This window comes from Protopterus annectens, chromosome 3.part1, assembly GCF_019279795.1.
Source record: "Protopterus annectens isolate FY-2018-M chromosome 3.part1, PAN1.0, whole genome shotgun sequence".
Lineage (NCBI taxonomy): Eukaryota > Metazoa > Chordata > Ceratodontiformes > Protopteridae > Protopterus > Protopterus annectens.
The window spans coordinates 732,094,918-732,111,130 of record NC_056732.1 but is presented as its reverse complement, the minus strand read 5'-3'; the positions used below and the strand labels follow the sequence as shown (position 1 = coordinate 732,111,130).

Here is a 16,213-nt window from a genome sequence, read left to right as displayed (position 1 = left end):
TCAGTAGGCATGCCTTTGTTGTACCCATTCCTTATACACAGTACCTCAGTAGGCATGCCTTTGTTGCACATTCTCTATGGGTTAACTCAAAATATTCTGAGAGCATTTCTGTTTGACTTTCATTGCTACAGTCTTCCACTGCATTGCAATGTGTTGCATGATTCAACGTGGAAGGGCTTGTAGCTCCCCACATTGTCTTCTCTCTGTCCCCCATAGAGTGACACGTCCACGAACTTTCCCAGTTTCAAATGCATCTTGCAAGACACGCACACACTATCATTGGCTGTTGGTCATTTCCATCCAGATTCACTGAAGAATGCATAGAGTTTTCCTAAACAGACTTTCTTGTTGCGCTGTCTGGGCTCAGTGTTAAATATGGCAGAAATATGCATCCCCAGCAGCCACTCTCTGCTTCTGGTCATTCGGTTTCTTGACTAGCTCACCAATCTGAGCCCTACACTATGCATTATAATTTTTCTACCATCATTCTGCAGTGTTTGAAATCAGAAGGCATTCTGAAGACTGGATACATCACATCTATATGTTTTCACTTTTTGCTTCAGATGCAACCCTGTGGTAAGTATTGAACTGTTTCTGAATGTCAGCACTTTGTTACAAATATTCATCAAGTGATATGCAGTGCTGCCCAGAGGCCATTTCTCTGAATATCTGTGGCAATGCCATTATTAAATCATGTGCCTTTTCAGATTCAAACTGTGGAATGAGGCTCACGGAGAATTAAGATGGGCCTTTTTAAGGTATATGCAACACAGAAGACTGATCAAATTAACTTTGTTATTGGATATCTTGCTTCACTTTTCAGCTTTGCAACACTTGACTGCGACTCGCAGAGCATCACTACCAATAATACAGGGATAGTTTTTCTTCACGGGTACTATTTTTCCATTTATAAAATACTATAAAATTTGAGAATTTGGACTATCTCGAGTACTGAAAAATTATACGATTTTATGGCATTTAGCACCTTAGTTCAGAATGCTATTAAAACAGTGAAGCATTGCAAGGATATTAACATCAAAATCTACAAAAATCCTTTTGATTTTGCATTGTCAACATTGTCCTGCAGGCAATGTGTACAACATTAAGCCTGGCATATTGTTCAGAAGAAAAATAGTAAGAAACAAGATAATAAACTGGTACTCGCACAACAAGAAGTTCTGCTTATTTTAAAATATAACATTTTACATCTGTATGGAATGAATTTTGAACTATTGTAAAGGTACTTTTTTGACAACTGCTTGATTGTTATTTGATTGGTTACTTTAAACTACTAGGGAACGTTGTATAGCAATTGTATATCAAAATTTTACATCCCCTTTAAAAACCCTCAGAAAACACTCCTATCAAGATGCCATGGTATTATGTTTTCAGACAGATAAAATAGTCATGGTTTGTTATTTTTATTTACTACATAATATATATATTTGCATGTGTGTATTTCATCTTTAACTGCATACCTCTCTCATTACTGCTTGAATGTTTGTAATTTTTATTACTCCATAGTATGACTGTAAACCAGTATATCTATATCTAGCTATATATCTAACACTCTCTCTCTCTCTCTCTCTCTCTCTCTATATATATATATATATATATATACCTAACCAAGAGTATTACTGTCCTCAAACAGTTGCCCTATGCAGCACGATTGAAAAAGCTAAGACTGTTCTCTGTTGCATACCACTTTCTCAGAGGCGATCTCTGTATTAATGTACAGAGCCATGTCCAACCCAGAATTGTTGAACATGCTCCATCTTAGCAAAACCAAATCTACTCGAGCTACATGCTCTAGGGATATAAACCTCAGCACAACAATGAATAGAACATGCTGGAGGGATAGATTCCCTTCGCAGAGACTTCCCTTACTATGGAACAGGGTCCCGATCTACATAAGACAGAGCCCCTCACTATCACTCTTCAAGAGGAACCTTGATGAGTGGATGGGTAACAGAAAGTTCACACCAGGGATCACACCAACAGCACTACTAGATAGGGGCCAAGGGTACTAGCTGCTAGTACAAGGGTCTAGGGAACTACTAAAGGGGCTGGGCTAATATATGCCTTCGGACAGATAGCCCAGTACCAACCTATGAACCTACATATATATATATATATATATATATATGTATATGTATATATATATATATATATATATATATATATATATAGATATGTATATGTATATATATATATATAGATATGTATATATATATATATATATAGATATGTATATATGTATATATATATATATATATATAGATATGTATATATATATAGATATATATAGATATATATATATATATATATATATATGTGTGTGTGTATATATATATATATATATATATATATATATATATATATATATATGTATATATTTATATATATATATATAGATATATATGTGTGTGTATATATATATATATATATATATATATATATATATATATATATATATATATATGTGTGTATATATATATATATATATATATGTGTGTATATATATATATATATATATATATATATATATATATATATATATATATATATATATATATAAATGAAATGCCTGTAATTCACAGAGAAGTCAACCTGTTGAAATTAAAAAAGCTGATACAGATGATCAAATATTGGCTTACTGAATGTACCAGCTTTTTTCCTGTGTGGGATCAAGGTACAATGGGGATTGGGGAAGTTGCCTTTTCTCCAAGGATGCCTTGCATCCTGGGCATAGATCAACTCTCAAAAATCTGTAAGAAACATAAAGAATACAGATATAGGACTTTAAGGTGATCTGCATAGTATATGCTGTTTACACCCTGTATTCTTTTTCTGAGGAACCTCTGTAGACATTCCAGTTGTTGCATACGCCTGTTCAGGGACACACCAAAGGGTCTGTTGTACTCAATGATGGGCTTGGTGAAGTACAAATTTGGTGAAACAATGACTTCCATGGACCTAAATGCCATGACCTTAATTTCCTCACTACTTTAGACACATGTTGGTTGAATGCCAGGTTACTATCTACATATGTACCCAAATCCTTGAATACTGGTTCTGCTGCTAGGGGAGTGTTATCAATGAGGTAATTTCCTAGGGTGGAAGACATCCTAAAGGGAACTATTAATTACACATTACTTGGCACTGAGTTTAAGCCATAACTTTGGCACCAATTATTTGTCTGTTTTGGTCCCTCCTGTAAGATGTTAGTGTGCTGGGGGGGATACTATGGCCATTCCAAGTTTGCAATCATCTGTAAATTTGGTCATCCAGAGGCTCTTGACATTGTTTTTGACTTCTAAGAGGGAAATGCCAAAAAGGAGTGGACCAAGTCCTGAGGGACTCCACTAGTGACCGGCCTCTTGTCCTAAATTCCTGGATCCCATCTGAGAACCAGACGGCTATCCAGTACATAGCACAGGGGTTTATGCCTATATCTGTAAATTTTTTCAATGCCAGAGTGGGGTATTGTATGAAATGCCTTCGCCAGGTCAGGGTAGGTAGCATGCACGTTTTTGCCTACATCCACTGCTTTGGTGACTCTGTTAAAGAAGTCCACCAGGTTGAGTAGGCATAGTCTGCCCTTGATGAAACCAACCTGGGTTGGATCCAGTGTCTGAAGGTTTTCTATGTCCTTATTACTCATTTCCATGATAATTCTTCCCATAGCCATGCATATGAGACTAGTCAGACTTATGGAACTGTATCAAAGCTCTCAACTGTCCAGATTTTCACAGAATGTCCAAATATTTGCCTCATATGTTTGGTCTGTTACTCATAAAATTTGTGATTTTCTGTAAAATCACTGAGGATTGAAGTTACTAAATAATGACATATTTTTCAGTTTCATAAAATGCATGTTAAATGGAATTGTGTTATTCTAGAAACTTTCTAAGTTTATAAGAGGAGTATTTAAAATATGTCCCTATTTTTGAGCCTTTGCTACACATTATTTTAGGCTCTGTCCAGATTTATTGCATTAAGAGGTTGAGACGGGGTTGAGACGTATGGTCTGCAGTTCCCAGGATCCATTGATGACCCATCCTTGTACAGAGGAATGATCACTGCAGTTCTAAATTTATGTGGTACAAAGCCTGTCCAGAGGCTATAGTTAAACAGTGATGCCAGAGGTCCTAATAGGTCATGTTTCAAGCTATTTAGGAGGCATCCTGAGATATTATTGAAGCCTAGAGATGTACCTTTGCCCTTGGGTTTGTCCTTTGCTTAGGAGATTATCTTTATCTCAAATCTGGCTTTTCTAGACTTAATTTGACCTATTAATTGTTTGCTTAGATTGATGAGAGTGTTTTTCATGCTGAGCATTGCACTTTCTAATCTTGCCTATGACTTTTTTCTTTTGTTTATATATATATATATATATATATATATATATATATATATATATATATATATGTTTGGATTACAACTAGGTGGTTTATTTTTTTGAGATTTTTTTTTTACTTTGTTCTGAGCTTATTTCTGGTTGGCACATTTTCATCTGTGTATTCATTGACATGATTGTACAGGGTTTCTGTAAACAATTCTGCTTAGGCAACTGTGTTCTTAGGGATGGGGGGGGGCTTGAAATGTTGACAGGTTATTACTCAGCAGTAGGAAGTTTTCCTTTGAATAGTTCCTAAACAGGTCACATACCTGATTTTTTTTATGAAGGAGAAAGCTTTGTGGTCTGGTCTTGCCAGAGAGGACACTAAACCGGGGGTACAGCATTCTCCCATGTTTTTGCTACCAGATCAAGTATGCTTTTACCCCTAGCGGGGCATATGATCTTTTTGATACAGGGTGCTTGTGTTTACAAAGTCCAAGAAGCTCTGGGACTGTAAGCTTGGGGCCATGAAAGTATCCCAGTTAGCAGGAATAGTTGTCGCCGCCCAAAAATATGGTATTGGGTTGAAGGGTGAGAGCCTCAAGTAAGTCTTAGTACAAGCTATGAGTTTACTTGGTCATAGAGAATGACCTGTAGTTAGCAAGGATATGATATGGGACTTATTTATTTATTTTATTTCCAATTTGATTTATTTATTTATTTATTTTATTTATTTCCAGTTTGATTACCGGGGAAGTCCACTGGGCCGAAATGGTCCATTTTCAGTGGAGGCCCAGGGAGAAAAGCTCCAAGATGCATTATACAGTTAAGATACAAGTGATAAAAAAGTATAAAAGATAACATTATGTAGAACAATTACAAATTAACACATTTGATATCATGCATATTTAACAAAGTTCATTGAGAGTGAAGTTAAGGGTTATACAGTTTAATTTGAGGAAACACTCTTATGTATTAGGTTTGGAAACAATGTACATATGAACATTTAAAAAAAAAGAAATTGTGGATAAACTTTACTTTCACACATTTAAAATGGGATGCTATTTACAATATTTACAAGGTTGAGCCATGTGGGAGTAGCTATAGGAGTTGTCGAGAGCTTAGAGAGAGAGTAACTATATGAGTTGTCTAGAGATTAGATAGACTCATAGGAAGATATCTATGAGAGTTATAGGGAGCTTAGGAACCAGAGGGAGAACCCCCTGGGGGGTAAATGCTTAGCATGGATTAGGTAGGGTGAAGGCAGGTACATTTCCATTTAGTGGACATGTATTTGAAAAGCTGGGTCTTGAAGTTTTCCGAGTTTGGTATGGCTCTTAGAGTGGATGGAAGGGAATTCCATTTTTTGCCTAGTAAGTAAGAGAGGAGAAGCTGGCCAGCAGGACGTTTAAGTTTGTGGATAGCAATTAGATTCTGATGTTCAGATCTTAGAGTTCTGTTGGGTGTGTAAGGGGGAAGGAGATTAGTTAGAGCAGGACATTTTGTTGGGTGAAATACAAGTCTATGTGCAGTGGTGAGTTGGAGGTAGTCTAGGCAGTTTAGGAGTTTAAGCCAATTCAGGGATTGTAGGGTTAGGTAGTGATGGGTGGTATTTTTAGATTTAGAGGCAAATTTAGAGATTTTGTTGTAGCAGTTTTCTAATTTAGAGGTGATAGAGGAGGACAGGTTGGTTAAGAGAGGGGCTCCGTATAATAAGGAAGAAGATAAGTCGAGACCAGAGTTTGCCTGGTAGAGTTGGAGAGAAAGTGATTATTCCTATACAGCATACCTAGCTTTTGGTGGGTTTTCCTAATAGTTTGTTGAATATGGATATCAAGCTTGAGGTGTTCATCGATGGTAATGTCAAGTAGTTTAGTGGAAGGAACCACTTCTATAGGTGAATTGGTTTGACTATGGACTTTGAAGTTGTTTTTGTCATAGGAGAGGGTCTTTGTGGGAGGGAATAGTAGAATTTTTGATTTATTTGCATTGCGAGAGAGGTGGTTTTGGCACATCCAGTTTTCAGCTGTTGAGAAAGCAGTTTGGGTTTTAGTCAGAAATTCAGAGAGGGTTGAGGCAGAGCAGACTAAGGTTGAATCATCTGTGTATTGAATGATACTGGCATCAGGAATAGCAGTGTGAAAGTTATTGATGAAGATGTTAAAAAGCATAGGGTCAAGAATAGATCCCTGTGGTACACCAGTTGGGGTAGGTAAGAAGGAAGAGATGGAGTTCTTCCATTTGACTGCCTGTGATCTGTCTGATAGATAACTAGAGAACCAGGATAAAGTGTTAGGTGAGAGATGGAGGTTAGAGAGATGACAGAGAAGGTGCTTATGGAAAACAGTATTGAATGCTTTAGACAGATTGAGTAAAACAGTAGAAACTAAGTGTCCTGAATCTCGGGCTTGATTGACAGTTTCTAGGAAAGAAAGTAGAGTGGTTATAGTGCTATGACCTGGGCCGAAGCCATGCTGGGTAGGAGTGAGAAGATTGTTTAGGGTCAGGAAAGGCATAAGTTGGAGGTGGATGCATTTTTCTAGGATTTTGGAGATTGGCGAGAGCAGAGCAATAGGGCAAATGTTTGAGATGCTGGGATTTTTGCCTCCTTTATGAAGAGGAATAATATAAGCTGCGTGCCAGAGTTTGGGGACATATGATTCCTTTATGGATCTGTTAATAATGATGCTGATTGGGAGAGCAATACTTTGACTATGCAAATCCGGACAAAGAAAAGTTTAAGTGTGTTATCCTGTTTGACTAGTCTTGAGATAAGTTTGTTGTTGGTTTAGATTGAGACACCTCCACCTTTGGTCCCTGCCTATGTAGCAGCTGGTCAAAATGTGTGGAAGACATTATAGCCCTGCAGTGCCGGAGTGTTCTCTGAAGCTTTAAACAATGTCTCAAACTATGTCTCAGTTACTACACAGATGCCCACATTCTCCAGGGCGACTGGAGTTTTTTGTTCAGGCTCCTGGTATTGAACAGTTCACCTTTAGATTCCCTTGGGTTGGTTTTGCTTTGTCAGAAGGTTTGCCAGTTTGGTAGTACCTAAAATGGCACTGTTGTGGAGGACAATGTTTTAGCCAATATTTGAAACCCATGCAACATGGTCTGTTGACCATAACCTCTCATGCTAATAAATATTGTACCCCTTTAGAATTACACTAGAAACTAAGCCAATTATTGAGGTCAATCATCTTTTGTTCATATTGTGGCACCACGGGTAGAATATTGCTCAATGCTAGGCACATACCAGCCTGGGACAAATAGTCTGACACCTCCATTATGTCTCTCTTCATATAGTCCAGGCAGATACGTCTCAGGTCATTTACACACACACATAGACTATGACTGAGTCATACTGGTACTTGTGGTCTGATGACCTGAGTGTGTCAGTGATTTGGTGGATCCTGGCCCCTAATAGACAAGTGACCGTGATTTTCTCATTATTCAGTCTGGTAAGCAAGACATCTGTATGTCTCACAATGGAAACTCCTATGACTGAAATATTGGGTTGTGTGTTGGCTTCCCTTATATGCTTTGTAATTCAGACTACAAAGGGTTTGACTGTATGTCATATCAACCAAGCTTTTCGTGGAAAAATATGGAAAGTGTCTATCCATGGTGTCTGGGCTTTTTTAGGTAAACTACAAAGGGGTAATGCTGTAGGGGTCTACAACAGGCTGACCTGGCCACTGTGAAAGTATAAACGACAGCTGGGCTACGTATGACTGAATCTGTGCAGCAGTGCTCCTCAGTACAAAAGTACTGGGTAAAGTTATATGTGAAGTATTATAGGGATAATTAAGTTTCTAAATGTCTGCATCTATACAAGGTACTGCTAAACACTGCTGTGAGGCAAGCAGCAGAATTTATAGACTCAAATAACATTGACAAAACCAACTAAAATGTCCTTTGGTCAATGAAACAATTTCACTATAAGCTTCCCTATGTGCTTCTCAACTCAGACAGACCAGGCTATGCTTCTACTACCATTAGCATTGCAGTCCTAGTCTTCTTAATTAAAAAAATACACACTTTAGTTAGCCAAAAGTGAAAAGGTAGCCTAAACAAATCAAACTACTGGCTACAACAAGTAATTACAGGACAATTCTAATACAGACAAGCCAGCAATGAGGAACACACACTTTAAGGTGATTTCAAAGTACACTAGTAGCAGCTACACCAAGAAAAAGCAAATTCACTTTATACTGATGAAATGCAGAAAAATGCAATAAATAATTTGAAAATACAGCAGCCGTCTTCAGAAATAACATCCCTAAACTCCTTTCATGAGGAGCAAAATAGAAGCACTAATACCACATTGATTCCAGAAAAGCAATTCTCAGGCTTTCCAGTGTACATGTTAGTACAGATATCTCTCAACCTGGAAAGGCAGCCATCATGAGTAAGGGTCCTACCTAGTGTGTGTGTGTGTGGGGGGGGTTGCTTCAAAGTACCTATAAGCTGGCCCATTTCCTACCACTTAACATTCATTGCAAGGGGAAATGATAGGCCAACTGGGTTTCCTGGGCAGAAAGCCTAGCCCAAGGATGCTTGGCGTCTACTTTCTTGGAATATTGGGTCTACTGGGTTCAGATAGGAGAGTCAGTGGGATGAGATCCGGTGGAGGTTATGTAGGAAATATTCTTAAAAGCATAGTTTTAGTTTTCCCCCATATGAAGCATTTCTCCTTTTGACTTTGGTTGGGCACATTATTGTAATTTAATCAAGTTGGTGATTCATCTAATACTGCATGCTGAAGAGTGTTCTGGAAAACATGTATTTATTTCTATATTTTGATGTGGTTTACTTAAATTCCAAATGATTGACAAGTTGTTATATTTCATACTTATCCGTGCATCTTGATCGCTGTCATGAAAAAGATATTTCTCTTCATTTTGTCCCAGATTTGCTCCACTTCTACCTCACCAAACACCAGTCATAAAACCTCGCCCGCAAGACTAATGTAAAATCCACAAATGCCCCATAATCAGTTTCCAGTTAGCACACTGCCATACTATTACCTAATACTTAGATTTTCAGTTGTTCTTAATCTACAATTCCAGGGTGAGAAAAGTAGATTTTTTTCACATGGTGTTCATCCTTAAAGCAATCCAGCCTAACAAAATGAGAACCCACATATCTAACCTACCTACAACAATCAATCAACAAAGTCCCTATCTACCTGCTTTACTCTACCTCTGTTTTGCATATTACAGGATCCAGTTCTCTGGTGCTCAGCAATTAACCTACCTTAACCACATGATATAGATGTTCAACCATATGCCCGATTCATACTACCCCAGTAGTAGAAATTAACCATAAAAATGGCATGTTTACTAACTCACACAACACAGAACCCCTAATTTACTCTTACAAGCAATTTATCATGGCAGCTTTTAAAGAAATCACATCTACATATCAGAATACAAATAGTACCGAGCCTCTTTTTTACACAATACATACAGATCTACTTCTGCCTCCTAAAACTATGCATGGCTTGGAACATCAAGCTTAACCCTGTACCTAATGTCATCCAATTCAGGCCCCCCTCAACCACCTATCCTAGCTATATTCCCATCAGATATCAAATCCTTTCCAAACAGCACCAAAATAAGCGATACTTCAAAACAGGTCAAATAAATACTCAGATGAAACCAGACAAGACGGATGAAGTAGAGTCAAAAGTTATAGAAAATAAACCTGACATACTTGCAGTTAGTGAGACATCAATAAAGAACCCTAGCTGCCATCTTGCACAACAACTATTATATAACTGTCCAGATCCTCAAATTTTCTATCAAATTAGTAAACCAAAATACTTTCCAATATGAAAACTTTCACAGCTGGATCCTGTTGTGTCTGCTGGCACCCACATAAAATTTTTAATAACAGTACTGCAGATTCCACTGCCAGCATCCTCAGCATTTTTTTTTTGAAATTACATTCAATGATGTACTTATCAATAGAAACAAATCAATAATAATGTATGATTTTAACATTACAAAATTAAACATCACATTTCCTTTCTATGAAGAGCTTTTCTCAATGTGTAATGGTTCTGATTATGCTAACCACTTAAAAGTTAAAGACTCTGTAGTTGGCTTTACTAACACTCTCCATCAAGTAGAAAGTATTGTAAGCTTAGCACACATCCTTATTTGCTACTCAAAGCTTTGAAGCCCCAAAGTACCACAGGTCTCTGTTACCTCAGGATATGTCTCTTGAGTTAAAAGCAGATGATGTTATTAATAGCCTTCTTTATACATACTGGTCATCTTAATGACATTTATCGCTCATTCTGGTCACCACTTTCATTCAAATAACCTCTCTGATACCTTTTTAATATTCGGTGATATTGCTAGATCCATTCTGAACAAATACACCATTTCTTATAAATAGCAGCTCACCTTCTATACAAACCTCTGGCACATTTTGATCTCTTTCACTAGAATCTTAGCCCCTAAATAATTTAAATGTTCCCTATCTAACCCTATCCTTAAAACTTCCTCCCTCAAGATTTTGCACCAGTTTCAATAATGTGCCCCAGCAATGCACCTGAAAAATATAGTCAATGAATTGATTCTCAGCATGGTTTTAGAAATGGGCCCAACATTCTTACCAGTAACAACCATCTATACAGTTACTGATAAAATGTATTCAGCTATGGAGAATTACACAATCAGATGTGTTGTTGTCATTGACATAATAAAGGCCTTTCAAAGTGTTAAGCTGTAGCTTTTTTTAAACAAATTTGGTTCATTAAATTTTGGCCATAATACCATATTGTGGTTTCATAACTATGTACCTCCTCCATACGCCTTTACTGTATAAGAACACAATCCAGAAACAGAGGAAGGAAACTTTACTTTCAGTGCCCCTCAGGTATCTGTATTGGGCCAGGCTTAAAATGGCCCCATAAGGGCAGTTGGCCTAGTATCTGCCTATGAGCTTTAGTCTATCTCTAGACCCATCACTAGCATTCAAAGACCACACAGATAAAACAACCATTAAAATACATATGCAACTTAGTGGAATATAAGCTAGTACTAATACTTTTACTCTCCAAGAGTTAAAATATATGCATGCCAACACTTCAGCATATCCTTCCCCTCATTACTCTACATTTCTCACAAAACACCCATATGATTCGAATTCAAGTTAATAGTAGCTGTAGATTCATTAACCTCTCTCTCCCAAGTTACAACTTCACTGCTCAACCCTTCAACAGTTATGCTGTTTGGCACTCCTAGCAGACTACATAAAACTAATTGTCTGAACATTACTAATCTTCATGGTGCATTAGTACCACTAATAAAATAGCAACAGATGTAATAATGTTGTTAGATGAGCATCTGTTTTTCTCTCCCATACAGAAACCCAAGTAGAAAAAATCCTAAAACAATTAAACCAGCTTCCAAATTCTCTCACCTTCTAACTATTGAAACAAGAAAAGCTATTGCATTTAATATTCTTCTTCTGAGATTAGAGTACAGACTACCTTATTTACACTTCTTTCTCTCTCTCTGTCTATCTCTCTGCATAAAATATTTATACACACTACATGTCATGGGAAACATAATGCCAAGGTTCATCTGTCTTTCTCTTTGTGAACATCACTGCATCAAAATTCAAAGAAATATTTGATTATTACTGTAAGATCTATGTTTTTATTAAATTATTTGACATTCAAACTACTGCAGAAGAGGTATTGTCCATCTCTGTAAAAATAAACTCACATTCAAAAATATCATATGTTCTTTAAGAAAAGACTCAAAACCCCAGCTATTGAGCCATCCTTTTTCTCTTATCACTACAGGAAAACTTATTTTGTAAAATAGCCCCTGCATCCTAAAATAACTTACCACACGAAATTAGAAAAAAATGAAAACTGCAGTACATTTAAGAAACAGCTAAAGTAATTGTTAATGAATAACAGTAAATCTGAATGTTTTAAGGTAATGGTTAATCAGCACAATTACAGCCCACTGACTGGTGGTTGTCCAATGACAGAGGGACACTGTCAGTGACACTAACACTGGAGGCACACTCATATCACCCACAGTTGTGTTGATGGTAGTGGATCAAGATAAACCTTCAGCATTCCTCGTGTTCATTGCTAAATTTCCATGTGAGCCCAGCCCATGCAATACAAGCCACCAACATATCAGCAGTGAGTGATGCTTCCTCTGAGATGTGCATACCCTGCAGAGCAGAAAGTCATGTAGTTGGCCATTACCACCACCACCATAACTTCTGACCTGGATGTCACCCTTGGCATTAATCAGCGGATGTGCAGGTCAGTGATCCAGGCATGGACAACTGCTGTGTATACCATGTCAGAGATAGCTTGTGTGCATGTAGTATACATGACAGACTGCAAATGCTGCAGGGTCTATATGACAGCCAGCAATGTATGCAGATTGACAAGGAATACAGAGACCCAGAGCAGACATTGAGATGGTGAAAGACTTGTGAAGCTGTACGTGTGCCCCCTTCAGATGCTGAAAGGTCCTAGCATCTTATCTCAATAAGAGTTCTTGCACACTGAGAAAGCCTGCATACTGCAGTGTGCTGTTTTTTTCTGATACGTCTCACTGAATATACTAAGGATATCAGTACCATCTCCCATAGGAGAAGTGAAGGAAAGAGCTTGCCTCTTGTAGAAATAATTTTCTTACTATTTTTTCTCCCTCCTTGATGGTAGTATGTAGAGAAACTAAAGTTCAGTTTCTTGTTTTTGAATTTGTATGAATTAATTTATTTCCTACTGTTTGTACTCCCCAAATAAATAAATTAATAACTACATACATAAATACATTCATATACAAACAAACAAGAAAATTTCCATGTCACATTCGTTTTTCGAGTGGTTCATCTTCTAAAGGCATAATTATATGGTACTGAAGAGTCTTTCAATATAACCAGCAAAACTCAAGGCAGCACACGCATACACATTTTACCACTGTTTTTATCCCGTATTGTTTTATAGTTAAATCTTGAACTAGGAAAGAATCTATCTGACTTGAGAGAAAATTGCATTTATTTGCCTCAGAGGTGAAGCATGCTGATGCAAAAACTATACAAATGATTCTCACAAATGAAAAATGACATACGTAATAACTTACCTACATACGTCCCTGTCATTTTACAGATCATTGTATCTTGTGTTAAACCATACCTAAAAGGTAACAATAAAATGGTTAGGTCATTTTTGTAATTTAGAATGGATTGTTAAATTGTATACTGCTTAACAAGAGAGAGAGAAATGAAAACAAAATCAGTATCAAAGCTGCACACATACACAAGACTTTCAAAGGAGAATGTAAGGCTTGTATCCAAGTCCGGTGCTGGGCCCCCAACACCCAAATACTGTGAGAATGTTACAACTTGCACCCAGTTGCAATACTTCACATTCACTTTGCAGCAATATCCATTTTGCAAGTAATGCCTTCTGAGAGAAAATGCAAGATACAGAATTATAATATAAAATTTGTTCACAAATACTATATGTAAATCCTTTTCAGAGCAGCTATTCCAAAGCAACATACTAGCCATGGTTACAAGTCCTCCTTCCTCTTGACTGCCTTTTATTACAACTACCATGACTTAAATGGTAAATGGGGTCAACTGTATTCTCTACGCTTTTCCTGAATGCCAACAACACAAGGATTTCACTCACTGTGTACAACTCCTCCACACTCATCTCAGAGATCACTGTTGCAAGACATCACTGCTGGTGTGCACACCTCTCAAGCTCTTAGAGCAAAAAATCTGAAAAAGCCATAAATAATTGGACACAAAGGCTCACAAATTAGGACAATTTTTAAAGATTACCTGTACAAATTTAGAAAGATGACAGACTTAACAGGTTTTACATTAACACAGATTTTCTGAAGGGTATGCACCTAAAATGTCTTTCATTATGTTTTGACTTCAGCTCTCAATGATTTGCCAATAATTTGTCAGTAAACCAAAATTCTATGAGTAACAGAACAAAAATATGAGGAAAAAATCTGGACAGTCTGTGAAAATCTGGACAGTTGACAGGTATTCTGGTGTGGTTTCTAAAATGTGTACTGAAAATAATTATTTTATTTTGGAAGAATTCTCTCCTCTTGTTTGTGTGAATGTGAAGCTGTTTTATAGGCACCTACTAGCTGCCCTTGTGGGACATTTTAAGCCTAGTCTGTTTCCTCGAAGGTGATAATAAAATCATGTACCTTGTGTCTGCGAGGTAAACACTGGAACCATTATATCAGCTACCAAAACTCATGTGTGTGGGCTTACATCAACACAGGGGTGCTTGTCCCTGCAAAAAAGCATTTCTTTGTAACTGTATTCATTAGATTGAATCTAAATCAGTTTAGCTTAGTAAACTGCCCTCATCGAGTTATACGTTGGGGCCTCATAAGAGAAATGGGATAGCTATATACTGTGGAGTTAAACTTTTGCTACTCTCTGTTTGGACTAAGCAGTATCACAGTATCTGCTTTAAGTTAAGGCAAATGTACACTATGGCAAGTACAGCAGTTTGCAATGGATGTCTTAAAATACTTCACGCTGCACCTAACTTGCCCTACCAAAGGAGCTTTATATACAAGGCCTTTGGGGTTTTTTTGTTTTGCTTTATTCCCTGTAAGAAGTTCCTTCTTAAATTACTGTGCATTCAGTTATACCTTCAGATGATAAGACAGCACAAAAGAAAAAGTATATTTGCATATTTCTTATATTCATTAGCACTTCAAAGAGTATGACAACTGAAGAACATGTTAATGAAACTGCAATAACATAGCACTTAAATGTTGCAAATTCTGATAAATATTCATTACATCATATACATGGATGTGTTTTAACCATAGTTTCTTCTAAACAACAACATAAAATTGTCATCGGCAGGAAAAATTAAATATTATACCATGACCCCCCCAAAACGTGCACGCTGATTGGCGTTGTGCTCATTCGAGATTATACTAATGGAAAGGTCCGTCCACCCGGACTTTTTTCATTAGTATAACTCTCTTTTGTAACGTTATGCTTATTAAATGGGTTTAACATATAAGACAGCTTAAAAAAAAATATGGAGATCCTCGCTCCGCTTTTTAAAGTGTTGTGCCTATGTTAAACCCATTTAACATAGCGAGACAGAACAAGTTTGAGAAAAGAGGAGCAAGTTTCGATCTAAGCATGGATATTATATATGAAATGAACATAACATATTAAGGAACAGTTTTAAAATAGTAGTTGAGTCCGCTGTTTATTTTAAACTAAAACTCATTTTTAAAAGCATGATTAATATAAAGAGATGAATTTTCTCGCTGGTCTTAACTGCTTTTGCTGTACAGTTTTTAGCGCGACTGTTCTGATGTGCGTAGCGCGCCACGTCTGGATATCAGCTAGGCCGCGATGCTGCACATCTGGGCAGTAGGCAGTATTATTCTTATATAATAAATAATTATTATAAAAAATAATCCCATTTCTTTCTAAAATAATGTCATTAGTATAGTTTGGCTACTACTTGGTGGTGGGCTTGGCTTACTCGCCACCGGTTGGTAGCGACCGGGCACACCCAAAACCATAACCCTATATTCCATCATGGAATAGACTGAAATAGATAAAAACATATTCTAAAGAACACAAAAGATTAACACTGCAGAAAAAAAGCAAATGTAGAAATGATGTTGTGCCAAATGCACAAAACAGAAAACTCACAAACAAGGAAAACTGCTTTGAATCAACTATAGCAATTCTGAAGTCATAAGACTAGATCATCCTTAAAAAGGAAGGTAAAGGAAGCTTGGAAATAAACTCTCTTGTCCAGTACCTTCTTAGAACCAGATGAGTATAAGGTTGCTAATGGGAGAG

General features: G+C 37.0%; 1 protein-coding gene across 1 annotated transcript in view; it reads right to left on the bottom strand.

Moving 5' to 3' along the window:
* PKHD1L1 (PKHD1 like 1) overlaps positions 1-16,213 on the bottom strand; it is a 1,597,738-nt gene that overhangs the window by 1,421,377 nt on the left and 160,148 nt on the right. The window contains exon 10 of the mRNA XM_044066249.1: positions 13,477-13,529. Within this exon, the coding sequence (XP_043922184.1) occupies positions 13,477-13,529 (53 nt within the window). The remainder of the gene's footprint in view (positions 1-13,476; positions 13,530-16,213) is intronic.